This window comes from Carassius carassius, chromosome 34 (assembly GCF_963082965.1).
Source record: "Carassius carassius chromosome 34, fCarCar2.1, whole genome shotgun sequence".
NCBI classification, from domain to species: domain Eukaryota; kingdom Metazoa; phylum Chordata; class Actinopteri; order Cypriniformes; family Cyprinidae; genus Carassius; species Carassius carassius.
Window position 1 is genome coordinate 5395427 of NC_081788.1, and position 22433 is coordinate 5417859.

The window sequence follows — 22433 nt, forward strand, 5'->3', positions numbered from 1 at the left end:
CATGATCCTTCAGAAATCAGGCTAATATGCAGATTAGGTAACATTTCCGATGATCAATGTTGAAAACAGTTATGCTGCTTCATATTTTTGTGGAAACGGTTGATGAACAGAAATTTTAAGACCAGCATTTATTTGAAAAAATGTCATGGAGATATTTTTTTGTCCTTTCTGAATGAGAGTATTAATTATTTTTTTCTTTCTTTTTTTTCTTAAATACAAGATAAATGCAAATGAGACAAACAAGATCAGTCTAACTTTGTTGTTTATTACCCATACTTTCAATCAAAGACTGACAAACATTCAAGCACAACCGTAATTAATTGTACATTTTTCTCTACTCCATACACACATTTAGTACTTTGGCCAACTGCTGACATCAAACAAATACAAACAAGCACACTCACACACACTACACTGGCAGCATCGAAATCAAGTTTTACCTTTCTTTTCTCCCAATAAACAAATAAAACGAATAAAATAAATTAAAAAGGCAACTTCCGAAAACCATGCACTAAATACAACAAATAAATATTAACATCTAAATGAAAATAGAGAAGCTCTCCCAATTAAAACGCGAATACAGCCACAAAATGTGCCGTGAACACACACTCACACGACCTATACTGATCTAGCGCTGCGACCTCATGGAGACCCTATCAGAACGAAGGTGAGTGTTTCTCGTGAGAACAAGAGTGGCGTTGCCTTCATTAGACTGCTCTGCTGTACTGTGAGGTTGTTATGAGCGCGCAGATTTGATTCTATCCTCATGTTGAAGTTATGCGACACTGCGGTTTGTTAGATGAGCATAAGTCATGTTGCGTCAGGATTACAGCCCTACCATCTGTTCTTAATGAAATGTGAGTCAAGGAAACACCAGTATTTATGAAATGGTCATGGCCTTTTATAATACATCACCAGAACGTTTAAATTGGAGACTGTTTAGCATATAACATTAAATTTTTGCTAATGAGTATAATTAATAATTTCATCGAATTTCTTATTATATGACTGTCACATTTGAAGGGTTTTCTGTCATTTACTCAACCTCATGTCCTTCCGAATCTCTAAGACTTTCTCTTCTGTGGAACATACAAAACAAAATAGTTCCCTCAAAAATGAAAACCTGAAGTCCATTTACTCACCCTCAGGCCACCTAAGATGTAGGTTACTTTTTTTATTCAGTAAAGGTCAGTAAAGAAGGTTTTCATCTGAAACCATGGTTCTCAGTGATTCGTAAAAAGCAGGTCAAAGGCTGCTATTACTTTGAGAGTAAAAAAAGCATATACAGATAGCATAAATGTAATACCCGTGGCTTCTGGCGATATATTGAGGTCTTATGAAGTGAAACAATCGGTCTGTGCAAGAAATTAATCATTATGTGAACATGCTCACTGAGGCTATGGATAACAGATAAAGTGGTAAATAACATTCAGTTTCTTGCACAGACCAACTGTTTCGCTTCATTAGACCTTAATATATAGTCAGGAGCTGCAAGTATTAATTCTGTATTGTCTGTATATGCTTTTTAAAGTGACAGTAGCCATTGACTTGCTTTTTATGAATCACCAAGGACCATGGGTTCAGCTGAAAAATCGACTTTACTGTTTTACTGAAGAAAAAGAGTAATCTACATCTTGAATGACCTCAGGCTGAGAAATGAACAGCAAATTTTCGCTTTAGGTTGAACGATCCCTAGAAAATGAACTTTTCTAAGTGTGAACATTTATTTTGTGTTCCACAGAATTTTGAGAGTTAAACAGGTTTGGGACGACATGTGGATGAGTAAATAAGGGCAAGACTTTTCCTCTGTTTTAATAACGACATGCTCCAGACTGATTTCTAACATTAATAATAATGCTGTAACTTGTAAAGCATCTATAGGCATTATGGTCTCAGAAGGATAATCTGCATTATTATGTTATGCTTGTGGTTAGAAAGCTGATCTTGAAGTTAGGTTCTTCTAATTTAGATCAAATTTTGTTAACAAATGATTTTATATCGTAGGCAAACACAGGTGATGAAGTACACAGGCGAATGCTTGGTGAGATCAGCTGAAGCCTCACACTAAAGTGAGCCTGGTTCAGTTTCAGTTAAGTGAGTATTGGCACTGAACTCAGAGTCAGAACTGGGGTCCAGGAGGACAAGGTTATCCTGGAGATCAGGTTCAAGATCAGGATCATTCTCGTCATTGCTTTCTGCGCTGTAGTCAACTTCCTCCAGGAACGCCGGCTCATCCTCTTCTAACACATAAGTGGTGGGACTGCAGGAAACACACACACACACGGCTGTCAGTTATTAAACGTCAGCTAAGTATATCGATACACATATAACAGAACAGTTAAAAACAGCCTACTTCATTTCTATTAACACCACTTTAATACTCACTCGTGTGAGATTTTGATCTGTTCTGCAAATGATGTTTGGAAGGCAAACTCGATGCTCTATGTTGGGTGTTACTGTTAATAAGGCGAATTGCTAGGTGTTTTTTTTTTTCCCCAGTCGCATTGCTCTCACACCTTTTGAATAATGAACTTCCATCTGCACTAACAGAGCAATCACACCAGCATTAGTTTTAAATGACCCAACCTGCCAAGTGTAAACATGCCCCAAGCTTTGCATGGATGAGCTGTTAATAGTAAAATTGACATATTGCAATATAAACAGACAAGAAGCGAAATGGTGGAGAGAGGAAGGGTCCTCGAGTCCCGAAGAGTAACTGCACTACAGTACATGTATTTACATAGAAACACAATGGGTCATATCTAAAGTGAGAATAAACCATTGTGAGAAAAACAGACGCGTGCCTGTATATAAGATACGTGCAGGTCTTAAACTATCAGTACTAAACATGCTGCCACCTGACATTAAAGGGATAGTTCACCCCACATTATTAACTCACTCTCATGTTGCATATTCATTTTTTTTTCTTGTGTTGAACACAAAATAAGATATTTTTTAGAACGTGGGTAACTAAAACATTTTCTGGTTCCCATAGACTTTGATAGTAGAAAAAAAAAATACTATTGAAGTCACTGTGGACCAACAACTGTTCAGTTACCCACATTCTTCAAATATGTTCAACAGAAGAAAGAAACTCTTAGAGGGTTAAAACAGCAGAATTTTCATTTTTGGCTGAAGTATCCCTTTAAATGTTAATAAAACAACAAATCACAAAGAAAAAAAAAATCACTCACTGCTCTTGACTGAAGAACATATGACAGTAACAGTTACTCTATGAATCAATGTATAATTTCTACAGTGAAGTGTATAAAGGGTTTTATTTTTATATTCGTTTTTTCAATTTCTTGAATGCTGCTGTACCTGAAAAATAAAGCACTGTTTGTTTAATTTCTATATTGTGTATTTTTCATGTGTATCTTGCTCTTATTTTTTTTAATAGCTGTACTGCTCAGAAAACTTACAAAATAGTAAAAGCAACATGAAAAAAAAAAGAAAGAAAAAGTGATATGATATTTGTGCCAAATTGCTAATATTAAGCAATGCTAAGCATAGGACTCTATTGTGGGCAATTCATATGTGAAAATGATTCCTCGTTCTCTTTAAATGTACATGGGTAAGTCTTCTACCATGAGTGTTTGAGAAATAAAAGCTACACACTGCATCAGTTACGGTTAAAATAACTGTTACCTAACATACAACAATCTAAAAAACATATTAATCACTGCAATAATACTCCAATTCAAGAGTCTTCAGTTAGTTTTTACCAAATTGCAGTCTGTATATAATGTATAAAATTCCAAATCTACCACATATTCCCAGATTTTACATGATTGTTTGCTAGACTGTAAACAAAGCAATCCTTCCTCTAGAAATAACCCAGGACCCCCATTCAACTCAGGACCTCTCATCATTCATGTAGCATGAGTTACGAGCCACAGTTTAATACTTTAGATTAAAGGGTTCTTCCAATCTCTAACCTGAACTCTGCGCTATGATAAATGACTGGTCAAAACACCAAAACTGACAAACGACTCCTGCAGGTTAGCGGTCGTAAATCTCATGTGGCGGCAGAGCAGGCATTTCTCTGCGTGCCCATCTCTCGATGTCTCTCTCTCCTAACGCAATAACCTTACTAAGACTGATGATGGTTTTATGGCTCTCTTGTTAAGCAGTTAAATGGTTTAATGTGTGGTCTGGTGGTTTGGCTGGTTTTAGTGGGTTTTTAATGGTTTTAATGGTGTGAGGGGAAGAAACTTGATCCGTGCGAGACGGGCTGAGGCGAGGGGGGGTCAGACTCAAAGTGGATTAGCGGGCGTTTTGATCAGGTGATGATGATAATGAGCAGAGTGCTTCTCTCTTCACTGAAGTGCGCTGAGCCCCATGTGACCGTCATCTCCTCAAGTGGTGCCGGCCATTAGAAGAGGCCTGCAAGATAGTGTGTGTGTGTGTGTTGTTATCCATTACATAAATACACAAGCTGGGAGGAGCCGAAGTACGTTCCCAAGAAGCTTCTAGACATCATGGACATCATGACTGTTATTGTTCTGAACATTAAAGGTTCTGAGCTGCTTAAAGGAACACTATACTTTTTTGGAAAATAGGCTCATTTTCCAACTCCCCTGAAGTTAAACCGTTGAGTTGGCGGTAGCACTTTTAGCTTAGCTTAGCATAGATCATTGAATCGGATTAGACCTTTAGCATCTCGCAAAAAAATTACCAAAGAGTTTTTACATTTTTCCTATTTAAACTCGACTCTTCAGTAGTTACATCGTTTAATAAGGCCGACGGAAAATGAAAAGTTGTGTTTTTCTAGGCTGATATGGCTAGGAACTAAACTCTCATTCCGGCGTAATAATCAAGGAACTTTGTTGCCATACCACGGGTGCAGCAGGTGCAGTGATATTACACAGCACCTGAAAATAGTCCCAGCTAGTCTGTGTAGTTGCAGTGATAGCAGAGCTGCTGGGGACTATTTTCTGGCGGTCTAACAGTCTAATCAGATTCAATGATCTATGCTAAGCTAAGCTAAAAGTGCTACCGCTAGACCCAGAGATCGGCTGAATGGATTCGAAAACGGAGCAGGAAAATGAGCCTATTTTCAAAAAAGGCGTAGTGTTCCTTTAATGTTGCTTAACTAGATGAGTCCTCTGGACAATCTGACTTTGCTGCAGCCTGGAATTGAACTGCTGGTTTCGTCTGGTCACAGGAAAACTGAGCCTGGTTTCTCCCAAGGTTTTTTCTCCATTCTGTCACCGATGGAGATTTGGTTCCTTGCCACTGTCGCCTCTGGCTTGCTTAGTTGGGGACACTTCATCTACAGCGATATCGTTTACATGATTGCACAGATACTATTTAAACTGAACTGGGGTGCGTTCTCCGATAACGTTGTCTCTTAGCGCGCTACGAAGACTCAAAAGGTACACCTTAACTACAGGTATACCTTTCCTACGTGTGTTCTCCGAACTATACCTTTGGATGATGCTTAAGGTAAACCTTCTTAAGTTCGACCTTAGCAGGCGCTGTTCATGGTGGAGGCGTTGAATAGGTTGATATCGATGCCTCGATGATCGATTGTGCGCTGTTTCCTTCACAGTGGTATAGGTAAAGTATTGAGAAAACAATGTTCTTTATAAAGAAGCGTTTTAGAAATAGTACAAACTGCATTTATCGGGGCTCATTGAAATATGTATATGCAAAAATAAATATGAGTATGTGTTTATAATTTAGCAAGTGTGCAATACCAAACCCTCACGGCCATAAGTGTGTTAATGTTCTCCACAACGTATGCTGATTATCCACCAGCCATGTAGTTGACGTACACTAACTGGCTCTGCGGACGGTGCCGTCTTTGATTTAAAACAAGTACTCGCTGTCTCGCTACCATAGCTATAAAGTTTGTGTAAACTCATCTTTCTTTATATAGACTCCTAAGCCTTTTCTGTCAAATGGTTCGCCAGCTGATGTGCCTTAGGATAGTAATTAAAAAAGCTAACAACCATTAGTGTATGGAAACTTTATTAATGAAAACACTTCCATACACTGGGTGTAGTAGGCTATAACAACTTAAGTATTTTATGTGTAAAATTTTAAAGTAAAGTAAAAATGTAATTTTAATACTAAATCAGATTTTATAATAAATGTTCATATAAAATTTTCTATGTGTAATTAAACTGCGATGTAAAAAAGCTTTTTGTGTAGTGGTGGCCACTAGCGGTATGAACCGTCAGCAGCGATAAGGTATAGCTAAGAGCGCTCCAGACCAACCTTACAAACGTATGACTTACAGAAGGTATACTTAACTAAGAAGGTTTCGGAAACCACGTATTAACGATAAGGTACTTCTTAAGGTACAACTTAAGAACGACGTAGCGTTAAGGTAGTTTTGTAAATAAATAAAGGTGAATGGTGTATTCGAATTCGATATGGCAGCTGTTGTGCCGGTTCATGTGGCAGCCGGATAACAGGACGTCCTGAGCTGGATACGGTCACTGTGCTGGTGCGTGAGCTCGTACCTAGTGATGTTGGGCATGCTGCGGGTGTCGATCAGGTCGTTCTCCGTGTCCAGCAGATGGGAGTTGTGGTTGTGGAGCTCTAAGGGGGACGTGAAGCGTCTTAGCCTGAGCAGAGCCAAACAAAACTGAGCACCCATTTCCTCCAGCTCACTTGTACCGATCTGGAGCCCCTGCAAACACACACAGACCTGTTAAAAAGACCTGTAAAGATCTGTAAAGGAGGACATCCGAGTTACATTTTAACAGAGGACGTCTGTGATTTCACATCCTGATATATATATATAATTTTTGTGGTTGGTTTATTTTTAACGTATAGAGATGGAATTCCAACCAAAAAAATCCAGAAAAAAACACATTAATAAAGGTTAGAAATTGATTTGCATTTCAGTGAAATAAGTATTTGATCCCCAAGCAAAACGTGACTTAGTACTTGGTGCAGAAACCCTTATATATATGGTCATTAGGGTTATCATACACAAAACTAAAACTTACATTAGATAGTGTTAATTTATTAAACTAAAAACATTACGTAACCAAACATAAACAGCTTCTTGCCTACAGAAATGAGTTTATTTTGGCTATCTTCACATATTGGACTAATCTGATCAGTCTGTGAAACTAAATAAAACAGTCTGTGCGTAACTCGGCTGATCTCTGATGCATACTGCACACCAAACTGGAAAGTACGTTCTCCATCTAGCGAAATCTATGATTGGCAGGCTGCACAGCGCTTCCTCAAGCAAGGGCACACAGGTGGTTTTTATCAGTCTCCTTGGAAGCAGAGTCGTGTTTACAATGCACTTTGTCGATTCACTTAAAGCACTAATCACTGGATTTGCCAAAAGTTTGTTATTAATGAAAAGAAACCTTTGAAAGATCCTTTGAGTTTTGCTTGAGGGGCTTAGTAGCAAGTAAACTAGACACCCACAAGCTGATGTGTTTTCTGTCTGTGAGGTAAACAGCACTTACTGTACTGCTATTGCGCTGATCACATTTTCCACAATTCTCTGTACAGCTGTTCACAGAGACTGCTGAACTGGGGTTTATTATTGTTTTATTATTTTAACCTGTCATGTCAGTCAGATGCGCTGACACTTCCAGTTTTAGGATTCGACTTTGTCATTTAGTAATGTAACAGACTGTAAATAATGAGAAGACAGAAAAGGTTGTGAGCTTATAGTGGCCATGTGAGCAAATATTTGGTGGCTCCAGGTATGCACACATTGTTATTTTTAGTGCATAAGCACAACACTAATCTAGTTATTGTAGGTATAGTTATATTCACATACTGGAGAGAAGAAAGAAGCTTCAGCCATGTTACTTGGACTCACAGAGACGCCATTATGTGTCCTACAGACAGGAGACTGAGTCACTATTACAGACCCTAATACAGACACTGCATCTCTCACACACGGCCTATAGCGCCACCTACTGGTCACATTCATTAGGAAAACTGGAAACCTGGCAACATTAGATTCACTATTTCAAGACTTAGAGAAACAAACACTCTTGATCATATTTATGAGTCAGTAAACTGGAAAACATCTCTGGATTCTGTTGGTGTAGTTTTTTTTTAGGTCACTGATTTGCAAAATATCAAACATGCAGCTACATTGAATGACATTGTTACCTTGCAAAATGCTAATGCTTTCTTTAAAAATATTTGAAAGGCTCAATTAAACCGGTTATGCCACATATAAAAATTGCTCCATGCACTTCTGCATCCATTCCTTTTTTTTTCTTTTTAACCATGATAAGGAAAAAATAAAAACAAATAAATAAAAACAAATCCAGTTGTTGCATTTCTAAATGTTACATTCAATTTAGAACTGTACGCACAATTATTTTCGTGCAAAATTTGTTTCAGAATTTTCCCACCTTTATTAAACATTTTAATTTTAGCATCATAAAACCATATATTGATTTTTGAACAATTATATTTGAATTTCTGAACTGCCATACATGGCTACATATAGATCGTTTTAAGCACATAACCTATTCCAACTTGGGTCACTCAAAGTACAGCTTATTGGATCACAGGCTATATTTGAAGGTTTAGGGTAAAATAATTCAAATAATATAATTTCACCTACTTTTCAAGATATTGGAACAGCTGATTAAAGTGACACTAAATCATGCGAAATTAAAGAACAATAATCAACTCTAAAACATGTTAAACGAAAAGAAACAAATTATGATAATAATAAATATTATATATATATATATATATATATATACACACACACACACACACACACACACACACACACACACACAAAGAAGGTGTATATAATTTGCATGATTTTCAATAAAGTTGTTTTATAAATGTATGTTCTTATTTATTCATCAGTGTTTGAACTACTGTATTAAAGAGGAACTTCTTCCGTGTTTCATTTCAGGTTTAAAAAAGGAAAAAAAGTAATGGACGCAAAAATGATATCGTCTGTTCAATACTGATGAAAAAGCTCATGAAGTTGATGGAGAGTCCAGAGTGAGCAGAGCTGAATCTAGACAAAAATATGCTCAAAATGTTAAATGTTTTGGTCACTATATAATTCCACACGTGTTATTTCATAGTTTCGAGGACTTCACGGTTTCATCATTTCCCTGGTATAAGGATGCCGAGATGATTTTGGACAGGCTGTGTGAGTAATTCTTTTTACTTTATGAAGTCCAATGATAAAGACAACGCTGTTTTTACTTGAAGGATTGCAGAGAAGCCTACAGCAACTGCTCCTGAACAAAACAACAACTGGTGAAAAGATAAACAAGCTTTTCTCATTACTTTTAACCCTGGGTTAAAAAAGATGTTAACTCAGGCTTAAGGCACTTAACTGGTGAAATCGGCTTAGCACTTAGTTTGAACTGTGCATCAAATCTGAATTACAGTGCCAAATGAATACAGCATGTATTGCTAACACTGACTGGATGAACACTTACTGTATCTCAGCTGGCTGAATTTTATCACTAACCAAGCTGTTGTTCCAGCCAAGACCTTGTCATATCTTTAGATAACTTAACCATCTCACCCACACAGAGAGCCAGGAACCTTGATGTCACACTGGATAATGTTTATCTGCAGCCTGCATATGGTTAAAACCGATTCCGTGTTAACAATTTTCATGTTTAAGTGAGTGTGTGGGTTTTTTTTTTCTCCACAGCATTCGCATAGGGTTACAATGTGTTCTATTTTGAGTTGTTGTTTTTTTTTAAATACTTGCTTAACAAAATATTGGTTATTTTTAATGCCCCCAAAAAATGTAAATAATAACAATAATAACAATAATATATATATATATGTATATGTGTGTGTATATACATACTTATATATACATACACATTTACATTTACATATATATATATATATATATATATATATATAATTAGAATATCATCAAAAAGTTGATTTATTTCACTAATTCCATTCAAAAAGTGAAACTTGTATATTACATTCATTCATTACACACAGACTGATATATTTCAAAGGTTTATTTCTTTTAACTTTGATGATTATAACTGACAACTAAGGAAAATCCCAAATTCAGTATCTCAGAAAATTAGAATATAACTTAAGACCAATACAAAGAAAGGATTTTAGAAATCTTGGCCAACTGAAAAGTAGGAACATGAAAAGTATGAGCATGTACAGCACTCAATACTTAGTTGGGGCTCCTTTTGCCTGCATTACTGCAGCACTGCGGCGTGGCATGGAGTCGATCAGTCTGTGGCACTGCTCAGGTGTTATGAGAGCCCAGGTTGCTCTGATAGTAGCCTTCAGCTCTTCTGCATTGTTGGGTCTGGCATATCACATCTTCCCTCTTCACAATACCACATAGATTTTCTATGGGGTTAAGGTCAGGCGAGTTTGCTGGCCAATTAAGAACAGGGATACCATGGTCCTTAAACCAGGTACATGTAGCTTTGGCACTGTGTGCAGGGGCCAAGTCCTGTTGGAAAATGAAATCTGCATCTCCATAAAGGTGGTCAGCAGCAGGAAACATGAACTGCTCTTAAACTTCCTGGTATACGTCTGTGTTGACGTTGGACCTCAGAAAACACAGTGGACCAACACCAGCAGATGACATGGCACCGCAAACCATCACTAGCTGTGGAAACTTCACACTGGACCTCAAGCAACGTGGATTGTGTGCCTCTCCTCTCTTCCTCCAGACTCTGGGACCCTGACATCCAGAGGAAATGCAAAATTTACTTTCATCAGAGAACATAACTTTGGACCACTCAGCAGCAGTCCAGTCCTTTTTGATGCGAGATGCTATCTGTTGTTTAACAGTGGCTTGTCACAAGGAATGCAACAGCTGTAACCCATGTCTTGCATACGTCTGTGTGTAGTGGTTCTTGAAGCACTGACTCCAGCTGCAGTCCACTCTTTGTGAATCTCCCCCACATTTCTGAATGGGTTTTGTTTCACAGTCCTTTCCAGGGTGAGGTTATCCCTATTGCTTGTACACTTTTTCTACCACATCTTTTCCTTCCCTTCGCCTCTCTATTAATGTGCTTGGACACAGAGCTCTGTGAACAGCCAGCCTCTTTTGCAATGACCTTTTGTGTCTTGCCCTCCTTGTGCAAGGTGTCAATGGTCGTCTTTTGGACAACTGACAAGTCAGCAGTCTTCCCCATGATTGTGTAGCCTACAGAACTAGACTGAGAGACTGTTTAAAGGCATTTGCAGATTTTTTTTAGTTAATTAGCTGATTAGATTGTGTCTTCAATATTGAACCTTTTCACAATATTCAAATTTCCTGAGGTACTGAATTTGGGATTTTCCTTAGTTGTCAGTTATAATCATCAAAATTAAAATAAATAAACATTTGAAATATATCATTCTGTTTGTAATGAATGAATACAATATACAATAATATTTTTTGTGATATTCTAATTATATGACCAACACCTGTATATAGTAATGCAGTTTTTAACAATTATATTTTCATTTAATTAAACAAATTTGCATTAAGAAAAAAATAATAATATGGAAAACTGATTTTGTCCATTCATAATTTGTCTAACTGATGACTCCAAGACTACCAAAATTAATTCTTAAAATTTCAGCAAAACTTCTAAGTTGGCCAACAAGACAATGTTAACATAGTTACGTATTTAAATCAACAGAATTCACAACTATGTTAACGAATCACAGAATACTACACGATGTTAGCAACTGAGTCATATAAAAGACTGGGAAGTAAACTGACCTGAAACCCTCTGACACTGACCCTGGGCCATCACTGGACCCGGAGTTATGCTCATTAAACACACTTTCTCATGGCAAACATGACGTCAGATCTGTTGATTGTGAATGTTGACTGTTTCCTGCCCCTGCTCTGAACATCAAATAACTGGTGATCCATATGCTGTGTGTGCTTTTGTTCTTTATCTTCAGTTGTCTTTGAAACCTGATATTCTTGGTAATTTTCAGCAGAATGAAGATTTTTAAAAACTTCTAAATATTACTGATAAAAAGAAAGCTGTTTGTTGTTGTTGTATCCCCTTCTCACCTTGTATTTGCCCTGGTCGCAGCCGCACAGCGTGCTCTCCATGGTGTAGCTGCGCTGCACTCCGATCTCTCTCCACACCACCACACGCGCCGTGGCCTCTTTGGAGCGTTCGACTACAAAACTGCAGCTGGACAGACTGAACACTGGAGCCATCTGAGACAGCAGCTTCGGCAGAGTCTAAAACACATGACGCACAACGAGCAGCTTCAACTTCAAATAGATTTCAGAAAGCTCATTTACTTGGCAAGATCAACACTGATAAAGAGTAATAATCATTTTCTAATATCTCTTGGAGCCTTAGAATTAAACAAACTGTTTATACTGCTGTACTTTTAAAAGCACTTTATAAATATAGCACATTATACAATACAAATTATGCCAAAGCAGCTTCATAAAAATAAACCGAAAGAGCAGAATCAATAATAGAAACTCAACTATGGAGACAGTTCATACTGTGCTGAAAAGCAGCTCTTAAAAGAAAATAGTGTCATTATTTAGCTTGAGTCAGTTGGGTGTTCAGTGTTAATAAATCATCTTTCAATCGTAATCACAAATTCTGCTCTTCTCGATTATTAAACATAATCTTCTGCGATATTTACCTTATATTTGGTTATTTATCCTGAGAACGTGTCATTTTAATCCAATTCATGGTTGCAGATGCCAAATGTTAAGAGTTTAAAATCTCCCAATCAGCTTTTTTCTTAAATCAATACATTTTGCACCCAGTGGTTTACTTAAAGTGCCCCTATTATGGGTAATGAAAGGTTCATATTTTGGTTTTGGGAATCCCCAACAACAGGTTAACATGAATGCAAGGTCAAATAAACGGAGCAATTCCAATAGGGTCCTCGCACTGCAGTGCCCGGGCCCTAAAAACACTTATCATCTTATAATATGCATTTATTTTTACCTTACTTGCTCAATGACTCCCAAACAATTCGCTCAAAGAATCATTTTTCCAAATTTCTTATTTGTGTGAGGCTAATCTGCGGTCACTGATCGGTTCTCTTACGAGAGCTCTCTCGTACTGCGTCTTAGCTAAGACGCTACGGGAAAAGTCTCTTTTCACGAAATTCTGAAGCAAAAAATTATCCTTAATTTTGTATTTTTGTAAAGCGCATTTGCAGCAGTACACAGCCATAGGCGAGACGGCTCGTCCGCTCATTGGCTTGTTCTGCGGCAACTGCACAGCCTATCGAGCGCAGGCTGATGCAACATCAGACCAATAAGGGCGCTTCGCGCCCTTCTTGCCACTTCCTGCCGAAACGGGTGTGGCCCAACCTATAAAAGGAGCTCGAAAAGGCTGACTCACCTGATTATTCATCTCTTCAGCGAAGCTCACGCATCGCTGGATCACGGAGGAAGCAAGCGCCGTCGGAGAAGCATATCAGCGGGACGAGCCATTCTGAAGCTGCTGGCCTCGCCGCCTTCCACTGCCGTTCCTGCTGCGCTGTCCGGCGCCTATATCCTTTATATCCTTGTATCCTTATATGTCCTGTGTGTGTTCGCCCTGCGACGCACACTCAGAAAAAGAGCTGCGTCTTTTTAAAGATGCCCTCGTGCGGCTCGTGCAGAGCCCCGCTCAGCGAAGGAGACCGTCACGTCATCTGCGTCTCCTGTCTGGGTGTGGACCATGCAGCGCTCGTGCTCGCTGACGGCGGCTGCCCTCATTGCGAGCTACTGCCTATGGTGACTCTGAGGACTCGCCTGGCATCCTTCTCGAAGCCTGCATCATCCGCTGCGCCGAAGCGCCGTAAGAAGCGCCGCTCGCAGCGCCTACCGGAACCGCCTCCAGCTCGGCCGAGCTCGCCGGTTCCCTCCGCCTCGCCGGCCTCCCCTGCATCGCTTCCCGATGTTCAGCGTCCGCTGTCTGCTGACGCGTCATCCGAGGAAGTGGATCTCAGGCCCGCGTCGGAGGAAGAGGACACGTGCTCTCTGCTTGCTTCGGGCAGTGAGGGTTGGGCGAGCTCCATGGATCTCGCGCCCTCTGCTCAGAGGCCCAGCAGACGGGGGGATATCGATAAAGAGCTGATGCGAGTGCTCGCGCTGGCCGTGGCGAGCCTCGGCCTCGAGTGGTCTGCACCAGCGCCCCCTTCACGTTCCCGGCTGGATGGTAGCTATCTCCCGGATGAGCGTTCTTCTTCAAGCTCAAAGCATGCCCCCTTTCTTCCTGAGCTTCACGAAGAAGTGGCGAAAGCTTGGAACACTCCATTTTCGGCGAGAATCCCTTCATCTGTTTCGCCAGCATTCTCTGCACTGGACGGTGCTAAAAACAGAGGCTACCTGTCACTTCCGCCGGTGGAACAGGCTATAGCAGCGCACCTTTGCCCGCCCTCTGCTGGACGGCGGACTAAGGCGGCACGGATCTTCTCTGCTGCTGGGCAGGCTGCGTCTGCGCTACACACCATGGCCATGCTGCAGATTTTTCAGGGCGATCTCCTCCGCAAGCTGGATGAGATGGGACCTGAAGCGATCTGTCTCGCGGATCTGAGGAGTGCTTCGGATCTCTCCCTCCGCGCTACTAAGTCCACTGCACAGGCCATGGGTCGGGTTATGGCTTCCGCTACGGTGGCTGAGAGGCATTTGTGGCTGAGGCTTTCTGACATCAAGGAATCTGAGCGCGCTGCGTTCCTCGACGCGCCGCTGACTCCTGCTGGCCTCTTCGGATCATCTGTCAACGAGTTTGTGGAGAGATTCGCCGAGGCCCAGAAAGCTTCGCTGGCGTTCAAGCACTTCTTGCCGAAGCGCTCCGGTTCTGCAGCTAGCCGTTCTAGGCCGGCCCCACAGAGCTCTCAGCCACGCCCACCGCCTCCAACTGCGTCATCGCGACAGCGTCAGCAACGCAGCTCGGGACCCCGTTCTCGCTCTTCAAGCCGTTGCCCCGCGCCGCGGAAGCCGCGGCAGAGGATTGCGGTGAAGCCAGAAGCCCCGAAAGCATCCTAGCACTGCTGGGAAAGCGCCGGTGTTCGAGTTCCGCTGCGGCCGAGCTCTGCGCCGCTGTTGCAGTTCCAAGAGTTGTGACTGCCTCAGTGTCTTCTGCAATGCGCAAGCCTGCACGAGTGCCCGCTTGCCTGCACACAAAAGCCGTTATCACGGCTACCCAGATGTTTCACGAAAAGAGTGTGTTTTCTGGTGTTCCGGCCACGGCCGATGGTGCTATAAATGTAAGGACGATGCCCACTCCTCAGTGCCCATCTCCACATGTAAGCACAGCCCTGCACACAGGGCCTGCGCCCATAAAAGCAACTCAAGTCGATCGCGCACACTGCATAGTAAGCGTGCCCACCCCTCAGTGCCCACAATTACTATGTCACACGCGTCATGTGGTTTCTGTAAAAACAAAACCCATGCACGCTCGTCCAGCCACGGCCGATGGTGCTATAAATGCGGTGACGATGCCCACTCCTCAGTGCCCATCTCCACATGTAAGCACAGCCCTGCACACAGGGCTCGCGCACATAAGATCGACACAAATCGGTCGAGCGCGCCGCATAGTAAGCGTGCCCACCCCTCAGTGCCCACAATTACTATGTCACACGCGTCATGTGGTTTCTGTAAAAACGAAACCCGTGCACATTCGTCCGGCCACGGCCGATGGTCCTATAAATGCGGTGTCGATGCCCACTCCTCAGTGCCCATCTCCACATTTAAGCACAGCCCTGCACACAGTGCTCGCGCACATAAGATCGACACAGATCGGTCGAGCGTGCCGCATAGTAAACGTGCCTACGGCGCGCGGCCTCTGTAGAACCAAGGCCCGTGCATGTGCGCTCTGCACAAGCAGACAGCGAGTTGAAAGTGGTAAATGTGCAAATATGCAGCCCACAGTTACTCGCAAACATATCGAGTCCCACGGGACCTGCTCAGCCTTCCCCCAGTCAGTTAAGCACCGAGACGGGGTCGAGGAGGAGCGATCTGCCCGCTGTGATCAGCACGCTCCCCGCCTCAAATGCGCAGCACACCCGAGCGCCGCAGTTGCCCGGTCAACAGAGCGCGCTTCGCATCCAGCCCTTAGCCATTCATGCAGATGCATGGTCAGCGCTTCCAGGGGTTCCGGTTTGGGTGCTAGGCATTATAAAGAGAGGCTACTCGCTACCGTTTTTTCGACGCCCTCCGCGCGTCGAAACCACGGTCAAAACAGAAGTAGCACACATACTTCGGGCCGAAATATCAAAACTGCACTTCGGGATGGGGAGCGATGCTCGAGGGCAGACCGTCCTTTGTCCTATGGTCAGAACGGGAAAAGCTCTATCATATCAACTGTCTGGAAATGCTGGCAGTGGAGAACGCTCTGATGCGCTTTTGTCCCCAAATCAAGGATCACCACGTCTTAGTCCGTTCGGACAACATGTCTGTGGTGTCCTACATAAATCGCCAGGGCGGTCTCGGGTCCCCAAACCTGTACAGGCTAGCGGAACGCCTCCTGGTTTGGGCTCAGCGCAACGTGCGTTCGCTGAGGGCAGTGCATGTGCCTGGGCTACATAATCTGGGTCCAGACATGCTGTCCAGAGGCAATGTTCCTACGGGCGAATGGTCTCTACACCCGCAAACAGTCCGGCTGTTATGGGAGAGATTTGGCAGGGCGGAGTTTCGCGTCCCACGAAAACGCTCACTGCCCCGCGTTCTTTTCCAAGAACGAAAGCGCGCTGTCACGGGAATGGCCTAGAACTCAGGCTAGAGCTCCGTCAACACAACGTCTGTATGCCTTGAAGTGGTCGGTGTTCTCCAGCTGGTGCACAGCTCGAGGATGTTCACCCCTTAGTTGTGAGGTGATGGAGGTTCTCTCCTTCCTGCAGGAGCTGTTGGATAAGGGCAGAGCCCCATCCACGCTCAAAGTTTATGTGGCGGCCATCGCAGCGTTTTCTGAAACAGCGCTCGGTCAGTCAATAGGAAGGAATGATTTGGTCATCCGGTTCCTCAGAGGAGCTAGGAGGCTGAATCCTCCCAGACCTCCGTCAGTCCCTATGTGGGACCTCGCGGCGGTTTTGGAGGCCATGAAGGGTCCCCCTTTTGAGCCTATCCAATCAGTTAGCCTTCAGCACCTGTCGTTCAAGACAGTATTCTTGTTGGCTCTCGCTTCAGTGAAGCGTGTGGGTGATCTGCGCGCGCTCTCGGTGAGCCAGTCGTGCTTGGAGTTTGGGCCTAATGACTCAAGGGTCATACTCAAACCTAGGCACGGTTATGTGCCGAAAACCCTCAACACGCCGTTTTGGGCTCAGGTTATTGCCTTGTCTGCCCTGCCGGTGTCAGGAGAGGATAGAGACTCGAGTCTTCTTTGCCCTGTCAGAGTTTTAAGAGCTTATGTGTCTCACTTCGGCAAACGAAGCAGCTGTTTGTCTCGTTCGGTGGACGTTCCAAGGGAATGGCTGTTTCGAGACAGACTCTATCCAGATGGATAGTTGACGCCATAGCATTAGCTTACGCTTCCAGGGGCCTGCAGTGCCCGTTGGGCGTCAGAGCACACTCCACAAGAGGCGTCGCCTCGTCGTGAGCGTGGTCTACTGGGATCTCCTTGCAAGATATATGTATGGCGGCAGGTTGGGCCTCGCCGTCTACATTTATCAGGTTCTATAACCTGGAGGTTCCCGCCTTGCAAGCAAGGCTGCTGTCGGTATAGTCGAATCAGGGCCCTGAGGGAATTCTGAGTTCATGAGCGCTATATGCGCTGCCGACTGTTATATGGGCAGTATTGCGTAAGACCCGCATTGCCACATTGGTCAGGCCTTGCCTCGGCTGTGTGATGTCATATTGCCGCATCTACGGATGCTGCTAGATATGGGACGGAGGGCTTTCCCCCTTTTCTGTCCTGGACTCTCTCTGAGTCCCTCAGGTGACGGTGCACTGTAAATCCTGGGCATTGCTTCAGGTTTATTGGTGTGTGATCCCTGCGCGCACGGCGTTTTACATTGGGTTCCCGTAGCGTCTTAGCTAAAACGCAGTACGAGAGAGCTCTCGTAAGAGAACGTACTCGGTTACTAAACGTAACCTCGGTTCTCTCTAGAAGAGCTAACGAGTACTGCGTTCTCTGCCTTGCGCACGATTCACTCTGGTTCGCTTCGGCGATGAAATAAATCAGGTGAGTCAGCCTTTTCGAGCTCCTTTTATAGGTTGGGCCACACCCGTTTCGGCGGGAAGTGGCAAGAAGGGCGCGAAGCGCCCTTATTGGTCTGATGTTGCATCAGCCTGCGCTCGATAGGCTGTGCAGTTGCCGCAGAACAAGCCAATGAGCGGACGAGCCGTCTCGCCTATGGCTGTGTACTGCTGCAAATGCGCTTTACAAAAATACAAAATTAAGGATAATTTTTTGCTTCAGTATTTCGTGAAAAGAGACTTTTCCCGTAGCGTTTTAGCTAAGACGCAGTACTCGTTCGCTCTTCTAGAGAGAACCGAGGTTACGTTTAGTAACCGAGTACGTTTTCATCTCATCGTGACTATAATGTCTGATAAAGGAGTGTTTGTGAGCTCAGTGCTGCTTTGTTTACAGCGTTACCGGGGAAACTGCTATTTTACAGTTCCAAAAGCAACACCTAGTGGCAAAGAGTGAATTAGCATTTTTAAATCCAGACCAAAGGGAGAAGACCAACAAGTGGGTGGGAAATAACTTCACCTTGGGATTCGTTCTAAAAACGACTCGTTTAAGTGATTCAGAGTCGACTCTTTCTTTTGAGAGACAATAACTTTATACATGGTGCACTTTCAGATTTAAAACTTTGCAGGATGTTTTCATTCACTTAGAGCTGTGTTACACACTGCATGAAAGGCCATTTTCATTTATCCATAATAAAAAGGGAACTTTACTCTTCCCAAACTGGCAAACATGCAGACTAGCTCTCTCTACATTACATGAGCTGAAAACACCAGCAAACATGAAAGTTGGAGTTGAGTCATCACTATTGAGATATTCTGCTCAAATAAAAGTCAAATACAGCCCGTCTGTTTTCTTTTACACAATCATTTGGACTGTTTGCTGCTACTAAACCAGCGAGCAGGTATAAAGGTATCATGAATTCATTCACAACTGAAGAATTCAACAAATATTGGTATTTGGGTTTTGTGTTACACAAGCATTTCAATTCACAAATTTTAATTTCTTTGGTTACCAGTTCCTTTAATATGTAAACTTGAGGAGTCATAAAAAAAGCAATTTTTGGAAGGTTTGTTTTCATCTGGATGGACTGGGAAGGATCTTTGTATACTGTAAATGTAAGATTATGTCTACATAACAGCATGTTACCCTGTATCCAAGGTCCTCCTGTAGGTCACAGGTGCTGGTGTTGACATTGGTCTGCCACACCGTCTCCTTAATACTACAGCCGTACATGAAAACGTTCTTCTTCCGTGAATGGCCGTGATAGTCGCAGAACACCTAAACACACACAGTTAAGAGGCTAAGGCACTGCTGGTGTCATTAAACCATTCTCTCATACACAGCGTGATGCTCTCTCACCAGTGGAGTTCTTCCTGTAGCTCTGAGGTACTGCAGGAGACTCTTGGCGTGGTAGATGGTGGGGTGCAGCTCGGCATTGGGGCTCTGCCACTGTCTGTTCAGATCCTCCCCACTCAGAGAACAACGATGACTGAAGAGTGAAAAAAGAGGAGTGGAAATATGCGATTACAGATAAACTGTGTGAAGAATGACTGATGATTCAAATTTGTTACACATAAGCTTTTAAGGCTTCAACGTGGCCATAACATTGTTTTCAAAAGCTGCATTTAGGCAATATTTACACACACAGTTCAGAGTTGACATGAATGCATTTACACAACAATTAGAATTGTTAGAACCAACTTAGAACATGGAGGTGATTTGTTTTGTTCGTTGACATACTTTCCATTGATGACGCCATCAGGGTTGAGCATGGGGATGATTTTGAAGATATAGCTCCCTCGTAGACTTTGGGCTTGAGGACTGCAGCTCATGAGAAACTCTAAAGTGCCTTTCATCACCCAGCTAGAATTAGTCTCTCCAGGATGCACCCGCGCAGACAGAAAGACCACTGGACGGCTTCCTATAAACATATACATTACAGCGTAGCTAAGCATGACACACCTTTTCACAGAGGCTGAAATCACAATCTGACAATTTGCATGAAAGAATGGATGGATGGGAGAGTGCCTGAGTGAGAGAATGCACAGGTGCATACAAGAATGGATGAGAGAGTGCTTTAATGAGCGAATGCACAGGTGCATGCAAGAATGGATGAGAGAGTGCTTTAATGAGCGAATGCGCAGGTGCATGCAAGAATGGATGAGAGAGTGCTTGAATGAGTGTATACGCAGGCCATTCAAGAACAGTGTATATGAATGCATTCATGCTAGGGTGTATGCTAGAATACATGCTTGATTGTATGAGAGGCTGAAATGACATTAGCACTAGGAACCCTGTGGATGAAAGAATATGAGAGCATGCAAGAATTCTTGGGAACATGCATGTGAGTGTGCATAAAAGACAAGTTTTTATGAAAAAGTGCATTTCAGAGTGCATGGCATCATGCTTGAGTATATGCATGTGAAAAAGTACATAACAGTGTAGATGAGAAAGTGTGTGCTTGGTATAGTGCATGCAAGAGTGGATAGGAGAGTGTACTTTAGAAAATGCACTAGAGAACGTCCGTGAAAGCGCAAGAGAACATATGTATGTGTTCATTGTGTTCATTCAGAGTGCATGGGAGTGTGAATGCAAGAGTGTTCATTATAGAGAGTGATTTCAGTGTGTGTGTGTGTGTGTGTGTGTGTGTGTGAAAAGGTATCAGAACGTATGTGAGAGTTCTTCAGTGAGTGCATGTGAGAGGGCATGAAAGATTGCAACAATTTATTAACTAGAAAAAATGCATAGGCGCATACATGTGAAAGTGCATTCATTAAACAGTGCATGACACATTGCATGGCAGGGTGAATGTAGAATGTTCATCCGAAAGAGTGCATGAGAGCAGGCAGCATTTGAGTTTGAATGTGTAAGTGCATGTACTGTATGCATGAGGATGCATGTGAGTGTTCATGACAGTGGATGCATGTGAGCGTGCATGACATGTTAATGTTAGCATGAGAGCCTGCATGAGGATGCATGTGAGAGTATTCAAGTGAGTGTTCAGGAAAGCAAGTACATATGAGTGTGTACGAAAGAATGCATGAGAATATACATATGAGAGTGAGTGTGATTAAGAGGGCATGCAGTTTCTTAACAAATGAATTGATAAGCCTTCCTGCTATGGCTGTAAGTTTATCAGAGATGTTCTTGTGTGCGTGATACATACTGAACTGGCTGATGTGGTCATTGCTGGAGGATTCTGGCATGGCTGTGATGGTGAGCAGGGGACAGCTGTTTCCTCCCAGCGTTTCACACAGATCATCCTGTCTGTAGTAGATCTGAGCAGTACGCAAAGCACTCAACTTCTGCAGATGCATCTAAAAGATCGAGGGAAAAAATCTAACAAAATCCTACTTTGCATCCTACTTTACAGCGTGCAAGATTAGGATGTTGATAATATCATAGTTTATAAAATAAAAATATAAAATGGCATATGCACTCTGATGGTGTCCAATGTTTGAGGCATGCTTATTGGGCTAACATTGTCATTCTAAACAAGCTGTGCACTTAACTGCAAGTCCACAGCTTCAACAGTAATACTAAATATTAAGGTAAAGATTAGTTACAGTACATCTACAGTCTATATAGGACACAGCTCTACGCACCCAAACTGGTGTATTAATGGGCTTCTAGTCAAGACGCATTCAGGTATTAGTGCACATCAGATGCATCAATTTAGTGAGGGTACATTTGTATAGTACCTTCAGCATTGAGTAGGTGTATGGGTAATGGTAGGCAAAGTAGCAGACATCATCTTTATGCTGAAAGGTCACAGTGAAGGTCATAGTGAAGTATGATTTGCCCTTTTGACCCCCGGCTGCAATGGAGCTTCGTGAGAAATGATTCCTGGGTAGACAGGAATAGAGATCAACTTAACTGTATTTCAAATGCATGATAACCCACAAATCTATTTATTTTTAAAGACTAAAAATATAATAGCAAGGAGTTATCGGACAACATGGAAATGATGGTTCTTACTTGTAGTAACAGATGTCTGATCCTGTTCTAACCCAATGAGGGCTGCCGTTGATAGCGTCCTGTACGGAGTACATGAGCACTTGCATACCTGTCATACAATAGACAGAAATCAAACAAACAGACTCTCTGAAGTTGAAGTTGGCTAGAGATGGGCTGACCAAGAACATGCAAATAGTGGAATATGGTAATAAACCTAAATGTTAATATGTGCACACAATGGCTTTTAGCTCTAGCATGATACATAACACTTAGTACTTTAGAACTAGGTTAAGTAATAATCCAGGTTAATGGCACAGACATTTGAAAGTAACTATATGTGTTTGTGCACTTGAGTATTATTATATAATTGAGTTATTTTCATATCTAATGCTTGAAATG

At 42.4% G+C, this 22433-nt stretch overlaps 1 protein-coding gene across 3 annotated transcripts in view; it reads right to left on the minus strand.

Moving 5' to 3' along the window:
• Positions 1-245: 245 nt before the first annotated feature.
• The window catches only part of agtpbp1 (ATP/GTP binding carboxypeptidase 1), a 44224-nt gene continuing 22036 nt past the window's right edge, over positions 246-22433 (minus strand). For all 3 annotated transcript variants that reach the window (XM_059523810.1, XM_059523809.1, XM_059523811.1), the window contains 9 exons: positions 22056-22143; positions 21779-21923; positions 21244-21394; positions 19818-19998; positions 19437-19566; positions 19224-19355; positions 11990-12166; positions 6474-6643; positions 246-2260 (listed from right to left, as the gene is read on the minus strand). In XM_059523810.1, coding sequence (XP_059379793.1) covers positions 2065-2260; positions 6474-6643; positions 11990-12166; positions 19224-19355; positions 19437-19566; positions 19818-19998; positions 21244-21394; positions 21779-21923; positions 22056-22143 — 1370 coding nt within the window. In that variant the 3' untranslated portion in view covers positions 246-2064. The remainder of the gene's footprint in view (positions 2261-6473; positions 6644-11989; positions 12167-19223; positions 19356-19436; positions 19567-19817; positions 19999-21243; positions 21395-21778; positions 21924-22055; positions 22144-22433) is intronic.